Here is a 9,240-nt window from a genome sequence, read left to right on the forward strand (position 1 = left end):
AGATACTTATACTACAAAACGCATTTCGGAGCTGCACCCAAGTTACATGTCTTTGCAATATCCGTTGCTCTTTCCTTATGGAGAGGATGGGTACCATCCAAACATTCCCTTATCACGTAATACGTCCGCAAGGAGGAAAAGCATATCTTTAAGGGAATACTATCGGTATCGTTTACATGTTAGGGATACTGAAGCTAGAACGTTGCACTTATCTGGCCGTTTGTTTAGACGTATGTCGTTGATGCTTATAGTGCTGTTCTGGAGAGTGAATTAGATTGGTATAGGCGAAACCAAGCTACGATTCGTTCAGATCTATATAACGGATTGTATGATCATGTATGTAATGGAGAAACAACGTGTGAGTTTGTTGGATGCAGGGTTATTCTACCAGCGTCATTTACCGGGGGGGGCAAGGTATATGCTACAACAATATCAAGATGCAATGGCGATTTGCCGTTGGGCTGAGACACCAGATCTTTTTATTACCATGACTTGCAACCCGAGATGGCCTGAAGTTGACCGTCACATTAGTGCTACCACACCTGGGCGGACAGCATCAGATAGACCAGACATTCTTGCACGCGTTTTTAAAATTCGGCTTGATGAGCTTATTAAAGATTTAAGGAAAAAAAATCATTTTGGCAAGACGAAGGCTGGTACGTTACTTATTTTTTAATTTTACCTTCTTTAATTGAACATATATTTCATTATTCATAACTAAAAAATATGTTTTGCTTAATTTGTAGTTATTTACACAATTGAATTCCAAAAACGTGGACTTCCGCATTGTCATGCTTTGCTTTTTCTAGAACCTGCGGATAAGATTGGTACAACGGAAGATATTGATAGATATATATCCGCTGAACTTCCTTCTGAATTGCAAGATCCTGCTGCTTTTGCAGTTATTAGCAAGCAAATGATGCATGGACCATGTGGTGAACTAAATCCAACGAGTCCTTGTATGCATAATCAGAAATGTACGAAAGGGTATCCAAAGAACTATTGTGATGAAACATTTATAAGAAATGATGGGTGGCCCTGTTATAAAAGGCCGAACAATTCAAGAACAGTCCGGGTTGGTAGTCAAGATATTAGGCTTGATAATCGATATGTGGTTCCTTATAACCGTGACTTACTTGTCAAATATGGTTGCCATATAAATGTGGAGTGGTGTAACCAGGGTATGTTGGTTAAGTACTTATTCACGTATCTTAACCAAGGTCCAGATCGTGCAACTGCTGTCTAGGAAGGTCCTAACAGTAGAACGTCATTTGCATCGTTGTTACGAAACGAAAATGAAATTGAAGAATATATAAATTGTCGGTACATTTCAGCGATAGAAGCGTGTTGGAAGCTGTTTTCATTTGACATGAATTACCGTTCAGTTGCGGTTGAAAGACTACCATTCCATGAAGAAGGTTGTAATAGAGTCTACTTCCGAGATGATGCTGATGTTGCTGATGTAGCACAACGATCAACATCTGCCTTTTCTAAGTTCACTGCATGGATGGAGGCAAATCGGAATCACCCAGAGGGTCGGAATTTAACCTACGTTGAGTACCCAACTCATTACACGTGGCATGAAAAGGATAGGCAATGGATGCCAAGGTATGGTGGTAATACTATTGGTCGCATTTATCATGTGAATCCTTCTATGGGTGAGAAGTATTATCACCGTTTGTTATTAAATGTTGTTCGCGGTCCACGTAGCTTCAAAGAAATTCGTACGGTTGACGGTGTCGAGTATCCAAATTATATGTTAGCTTGTAAAGCACTAAGTTTGCTTGGAGACGATGTTGAATGGGTTGAGGCTATACGTGAAGCCTACCAGTGGAAGTTAGGGAATCAATTGCTTGAGTTGTTTGTCACGATTCTTTTATTCTGCACAGTTAGTGATCAGTCGAAGTTATTTTATGACTGTCTTGAATACTTATCCGAAGATGTTGCTTTCAAACAGAGAGCACTTCTAGGTAACCAACTTGTGGTGTTCACGGATGAGGAGATACTTAACTACACGTTGCTTGAGATAAATTCAATTTTAAACAATCACAACAAATCATTGGCCGACTTTCCAACTCTACCTCAGCTTGATCCTCATTTAACGGATGATGGTTCCAATGGGTTGATTATTGCTGAAAAAACATATAATGTGCAAGAAGAAGCTGTGAAATTCAATGAGCTACATAGCGGGTTAAATGCTATTCAAAGGCAAGTGTTTGATGCTATACTTGATTCAGTGAATAACAACAATGGTGGCGTTTTTTTTTGTATATGGCAACGGAGGGACAGGTAAAACGTACTTGTGGAGAACACTTATTGCTTGCCTTCGTTCACGTAGGAAAATTGTATTATCCGTTGCATCGTCTGGAATTGCATCTATGTTGTTACCTGGGGGTCGTACCGCACATTCACGGTTTCGCATTCCTATAGATATTGAAAATGATTCATGTTGTTCGATCGACTACGGCAGCAACCTTGCTCAGTTAATCAACGCTGCTGATCTAATAATTTGGGACGAAGCACCTTTACAACACAGGTATGCATTTGAGGCTGTTGACCGAACCTTTAGAGATGTTTGTCGTGATAACATGGTTGACGCTCGGCATCGGGTATTTGGGGGAAAAGTTGTGGTTCTTGGAGGTGATTTTCGTCAAATTTTACCGGTTGTTCCGCATGCCCCACGTAGTCAGATTGTCGCGTCTGTTGTTAACAAGTCAGACACAATATGGAATGCATGTAAGGTATTTCATTTGACGACTAATATGCGCTTACACAATCCAAATGTCAGTAGAGATTCGCTTGAAAAAATGAAAACGTTCAGCAATTGGATCTTGGCCATGGGGGCCGGTCGCTTGCCTACAATTTCATTGGTGGGGGAAGATGAACCTACGTGGATCAAAATGCCTAACGATCTTTTAATCCCGGTTTCTGAAAATCCGATTGGTGCAGTGGTTTCCAATACCTTTCCTGATATTTTAGAGAGAGTCAATGACATTCACTATTTAAAAAAACGCTGCATTTTGTGCCCAATGAATGATGAGGTCGATAAGATCAACCTTCACGTCCTTGAAAAAATGCCAGGTGAACTTCAAGAATTGTTAAGTGCTGATGAAATATGTCAAAGCACAAACAACTATGACGAGATGTGCGCTTTGTATCCACCTGAGTTTCTTAACACGTTGAATTTTTCTGGGATTTCAAACCATAGGTTACAGTTAAAGATCGGTGCACCGGTTATTTTGATGCGCAACTTAAATTTGCAAAAGGGCTTGTGTAATGGTACACGGTTGGTGGTTACACAAATTAGTCGGCGTGTTATTGAGGCAGTAATTATTACCGGTACACATGTTGGCGAAAAGGCATTTATTGGTAGGATCGATATGACTCCAACGAATACATGTTGGCCTTTTTCTTTTAAACATGTTAGCGTGTATCTGGTAAATCCTGTCTTTACACATGGTCAGCTATACGTGGTTGCATCCCGTGTCACGTCTCGTGATGGCCTAAGGTTTTACATTGACAATACTGGGAAGTGCAATAACAACCTCACAAGGAATGTTGTTTACAAAAAAGTGTTCTACAATTTACCATCTGTAGCAACACGTGGTGTAATGTAGTCGCTGGTTGGTAATTGTATAGTTTTGAATAAATATGGACTATCTTCTTTTCATGGTATAAAAGGTGGTATTTTACTTTGTACTCAATATTATTGTTCTTATCACTAATGTATTCATTTAACATGTGTATTTGAAAATATTGTCTTCATGTTTACCATATTTGTGTTTACTCATGTTTCACCAACTTTTCAGGTTTCCCATCACCATAGCATGGCTTATAATTTCATTACAGACTTACGGTGCAATCGTACTGACAACCGGAGAATAGTTGTTATGGTCTCGCGCATATGGACAACATACAACCCCAAAACAAACCGTGTTCTTTCTAACGACATCATTTTTTCAGATGAACGTGTAAGATCATATTTTTTAGACCAGGCAAACGGGTCGGGTCGGATTTGGGTCGACTCATGGGTTGAAACTTCAGTTTGAAACGGGTTTTGTTATAACCGGGTCAACTACCTAAAGGGTTGTTTTTGGTTCGGGATGGAACGGGTTTGGGACTGAACGGTTTTTGGATGGGAACGTTTCGGGTCAGTATGAGTTTCGGGCCGAATGATATAATATCTTTACCCAATTGAACCAATATAATATTAAACGTAACCCAAATTGACCCACTTGGAAGGCTTTGGGTAAAGATTGCCCCTTCAAATATTTATTTGCATACATAGCGGTATAACATCTTTTTTCTAAGACTTAACATTGTTTCTTTTTAGGGTTTTACAATTCATGCAAGGATACCTGCTAATTTGATTTACATTTTCAAGAACCGTTTGGAAGAGGGCTGTGTGTATATGATTGATAACTTTTTTGTTCATCCCTATGATATGTTGTACCGTCCTTTGCGACGTTGTAAGTATCTTGAATTTTCGCGGTGGACGAGAGTCTCTGCTTCGTCTATTGAACCGTGGTTGTTTAAACGCTATGTTTTTGATTTGGCTCCATTTGAGGATCTAACCAAACGCATAAATGATGATCACTATCTGACAGGTTTTACCGACGACGCTATCATTTGTTTTTGTCTACATCATTATGTGTAACTTTCTTTTAAATGTAGATGTTTTTGGTGCACTACGCGCATGGGGTCCTGTTAACACTGAATCTTCAAACGTTCAGTCATGTAATCGGGAGATTCGTCACATAGTTTTATCTGATGAGCGGGTAAATTTTATTGTACTTTTTCTTTGTATATGTTAGTTATATAATGTAACTATGTTTTTTTTTCATTGTTGCTTTAAACAATATAGTGGCAACAAACTTAATGTTACGTTATGGGGCAAAGCTGCTCTCAAGTTTACTGACGAGGCCATCCGCAGTTATGGAAATAATCAAATTTTGGTTATTTTGACCGGTTGCAAGGTCCGAATGTTCGATGGTATGTTTTTTCTAAAATATTATGTATTTTCATCAGTTAATATTTCAACCTATATATAATTGTGTCAAATTATACCAGGGGGTCCGTGTTTAGTGTCAACGGTTGCGACTGAACTTTATCTCAATCTGGATTTCCCTATTGTCATTGAGGCCTTCAAAAACATGTACACCAATTCTTTCCTAATTTTCCGTTCATTGTAACAAACGATTAGTCTACTTGTAAATACTAACTTTATTTATTTATTTATGTTAACAGTGTAGTGCCGCCTGTTACGTTCACATTGGATGATCAAAGCAACGAGGACATGTCTGTTGTTAGTGTATTTGACATCTATAATTATATTAAAGATGGTCTTGCTAAGGTATTGTTACTGCTTTTTAGTCTACAACCAGCAGCTTTTACCATGGTCATGCCTAAATTTCTTCATATCTTTTTAAAGGGAAAAATGTACAATGTTGAGGGCACAATAATTGGTGTTGATTTGGAGGAGGATTGGAAGTACGTACGGTGTACCATATGTCGTAAGAAGACGACTTTTTCAGATGCACGCTATCTTTGTTTGAAATGCAATAGATATGTCGTCAATCCCCGTCATTTGTAAGTTTCTATAAGATTTTAAAACTAGGGATCACCTCGGTACCAAACAGTACCTAAAAGCCCCACAACTGGGTAGCGGTACCGATACCTAATGTACTCGGTACGGTACGTTTCAGTTCCTGATCGGTACATATATTTGTCGATATAAATCGGTAAACCCGGTTTCGACCAATAATCTAAGCGGCACCGGAAAAGTGTCGTCATTTTGTATCGATTTGGTACCGATAAAGTACCCGTTCAGTTGATTCGGACATTCGGTACCGGTTCCGGTTGATACATTAATACTATGGTCTTACACACAAGGGGTTTTGACTATTATTTGTGGATCTGACTTTTTTATTCTTATATATTGTTATCGGTTTTCTTTATTTAGGTATAAACTGGCTGTTCAATTATGGAACCAAGAAAAAGAGATTACATGTGTTCTCTTTGACGATGCTGCAAATCTTCTTCTCGGACTTACGGCTGAACAATTGATTATAAAGACCTTATCAGAGGTATATTTTTATATATTATCATGTACTAATTATGACATACATGTCTTCGGATCTTTATACTTAAAAAATGGCCATGTCTATATACTCATTCATGATTTTTTTTCATGCTTATGTTATCCTTTTTTGCTAATTTATAATACTGTTTCTTGGTGTTTTTATAGGGTGCTGATGATCCGTATTGGATATATGAATTTCTGATGGACGCTTTATGTGCTCGGCATGTGATTTTTAGGATAAGAGTTGATGATTACAATTTGGCACCAACTTACAGTCCACGCTTCACCGTATCAAAATACTTGGGTGACGATATTAATAATCTTGCTAGCACTTTACTTCCTTCAACATGTCCTTCTGCTGATGTTCTCCATGACGAAGCTAGCGAGTTTTTATCTCGGATCAATGATGATGAATGGGACATGATACACGAGTCATTATGGGGACCACGTATTTTGCCAACAGAATCTAAAACGTCGTCGTCATCGGTAATTCATTTCACGTGTAAATCAACTTCCTATATATACTTTTTTTGTTTATTCTTAATGCGCGTGTAATACCTTTAGGCGATTGTTGATACGGAACATGAGGTTGATTATGCTAATTCTCAGTTTACCCCAACAAACGATCCCAAAAATACGCCAAATTTGTCAGATGCGGACCAGACGACAACTCAACAAGAAGAAAATACGTCATCGGTAATCTTTTTTATATCTAAAAACCTTTGTGTATATACTTTATATTGCTTACATTCAAATTTGATAATGTGGAACATGAGGTCGACACTGGCAATTCTAAATGTTCCCGGGTAGATGATGCTAGATGTACACCAACTTCATCAGATGTCCACAATGCAACAAGTCAAGAAGAATTGGTAGTTGTTTTTACATGTAAACAAACTTCATATCTATACTTTCTATTCCTTACTTTCATACTTAACTTTCAAGTGGTTGTTGATGTGAACCATCAGGATGCGTCAGTAGACGATGCCAAAAATATCCCATCTTTGACAAATGAGCATCATGCATCAACTCAACAAGTCGAAAAGAGGCTATCTTCGAGGTTAAAGAGGACGATCCAAAAGCCGAGAAAATTGAAGCAGTAAACCACGTTTGATTGTTATAACACTTTTCCACCGTGTTGTTTAACATTTACTTTTGCATTAAAACGACAGTATTTCATGTTTTATCTCTCTATCAGTTTTATTTTATACTGTTTCTGGTTGTACACCGTTCACGTAGGTTTTCCTTTTATAAATTAGAGCAAAATGCAATTTGCGTCCCTTTGGTATGTGTGAAACATCAACCTGAGCTCGTAAATTTATTATTTGGTTTTTTTAGCCGCTGAGCTTATAAATTCATAACAGTTTGAGTCCCTCCGTTATTAAAAAATTTATTTTCAGAAAATCCATTGTAGTGATAAGATTTTTATGGCTTTAACGGTTATTAAAAACATTATTTTCAGAAAAGCCACAGTATTTAAATTAATTAAATGTTACTTTAATATGCAAATGTTCGAATTTTATCCTTTATTTGTATATAAAATTTCAGATAGTATTATTTGTCTTTAAAGTGGATTAGTTTTGTGCTTTATATTTCATATTGATGAACGGTTTGTCCTTTTGTCCCTAACTCAGTTTATTTTTCACGTTAAATGAGATGACGTGCATGTTACACGTACGTACTTTAGTAAGTCTACCCATTTAATTAAAAAAAATATGTTAGTTGAATGAGGTCATTATAATTCTTTTCATTTGTGGACTTATCACTTGTGGTCGTTACTTATTTGTGGTGTTTTTGATGATTTCAACTACCAACAGTTCCAACCGCATAACCACACCGCATCACCATGAAGAATGGCCCCTCAGGTAAGCCAACGAACATACCAACAGATCCCCTGCCCCACTTCACTAGAAATTACGCGACATAATTGTCATTCCCATGTTACCCTATTTTATATCATACCCCTTTATTCCTTTCACATGAAAAACTTTAACTCAACACTCCAATTCATCAAATGTAAGTAAAGAAACATACAAAGAAGCTTAATTAGTTCAGTTTCAACGATAATCACATGGTAAAATAACCTCAATTAGATTTGAAAACAATAGGTTTACTATTTTAAGTTTCTTCTACATTAAGGTAAGATATAAGACGAAATTTTTTTTGACTTTAATCAAATTTAATCAACTAATACCAGGTTGTTATAAGTTCCTTAAATGCAAAGACCAATCATTTGAAATGCTTCAAGAAAACTAACTCACGGTGCGTTCCAGTCGAGCTTAAACGAGCCCAAGACTAAAAGTTAAACAGTCAAGCATCAAACATGGACAGAACATATCACTAAGTAAAACTTGGTAATCTTGACAGAACTTACAGACTCGATAACAAAAGACCGTAACATACACCGTAACATACACCGTAACATACAACGTAAACAAGACGCTGTACTGGTTTAACAAAATTGTGGATCTTTATTGATTGGTGCACTTCAGAATGTAGCTGATAACCCCTTTAGTGTAGCTCTTCGATTATCCTTGAAATTCCAGAGCTCGCTAATTACGTAGCTGCCACCGCTGGGGTTATATTCATTCAGATGCAATTGATCGTTCTGATCAATCACTTCCTTATGTGCACCGCACAATCTTCTAGGAGGTTGTCAAGTGTTCTCGCCTTCGTAGTTGGTTTTTGCGTATCTTTACATCCGCAGCCATTCTGTACAATAAAAACATCCATAGTAAGATGAACCGAAATTCATGTACTGGTATATATTTTCATACCTACTGTGATGAAGAAATGAAAGAATGAACCTTTTTTTTTTCTTAATGGCTGATGTTATTTTTTTTTCACTGTTGATCAAATATTAAAACTGCTTATTTTTTCTTCTTTAGTTAATAAGTTAAACTTTAGTTTATTCTTCTATTTCCTGTGTAAACTTTATTCAGTTCATTACAACTATTAGTATAGTAGTATGCATCAAGTTAAAACCTTTGTGGGTTTAGAATAAGTTAAACAAAAGCCTTTGCCCAGAATCTTGTGAAGGTGTGTTATCGGCTTCAAACCCCTCAACAAGGTGTGTTGTTAAACAACATTAAAAAACAAAGATGAAAGTAGACACAAAGGCATAATACTTAACCATGTAGACACAGTTAAAACACATT

The 9,240-nt window shown here is 37.1% G+C and overlaps 1 protein-coding gene across 1 annotated transcript; it reads left to right on the forward strand.

The window, feature by feature from the left end:
* Positions 1 to 343: 343 nt before the first annotated feature.
* Positions 344 to 6,657, forward strand: LOC110901029. The gene is made up of 13 exons (XM_022147883.1): positions 344 to 656; positions 747 to 1,181; positions 1,335 to 2,289; positions 2,339 to 3,437; positions 4,334 to 4,607; positions 4,675 to 4,732; positions 4,865 to 4,992; positions 5,071 to 5,155; positions 5,248 to 5,353; positions 5,432 to 5,490; positions 5,963 to 6,086; positions 6,248 to 6,530; positions 6,647 to 6,657. Exons 1-13 carry the CDS (start codon positions 344 to 346, stop codon positions 6,655 to 6,657), a joined length of 3,930 nt encoding a protein of 1,309 aa, XP_022003575.1.
* The last annotated feature ends 2,583 nt before the right edge of the window (positions 6,658 to 9,240 follow it).

The sequence above is a fragment of the Helianthus annuus genome, chromosome 15 (genome assembly GCF_002127325.2).
Source record: "Helianthus annuus cultivar XRQ/B chromosome 15, HanXRQr2.0-SUNRISE, whole genome shotgun sequence".
Lineage (NCBI taxonomy): Eukaryota > Viridiplantae > Streptophyta > Magnoliopsida > Asterales > Asteraceae > Helianthus > Helianthus annuus.

Bases quoted from the DNA above. Each gene is read 5' to 3' on its own strand.
- LOC110901029 (XM_022147883.1), top strand. From the start codon at position 344: ATGGAGAAACAACGTGTGAGTTTGTTGGATGCAGGGTTATTCTACCAG. The intron at 2,290-2,338 runs GTAAAACGTACT...TCGTTCACGTAG, and splicing joins ATATGGCAACGGAGGGACAG to GAAAATTGTATTATCCGTTG. The intron at 4,733-4,864 runs GTCATGTAATCG...TAAACAATATAG, and splicing joins ACTGAATCTTCAAACGTTCA to TGGCAACAAACTTAATGTTA.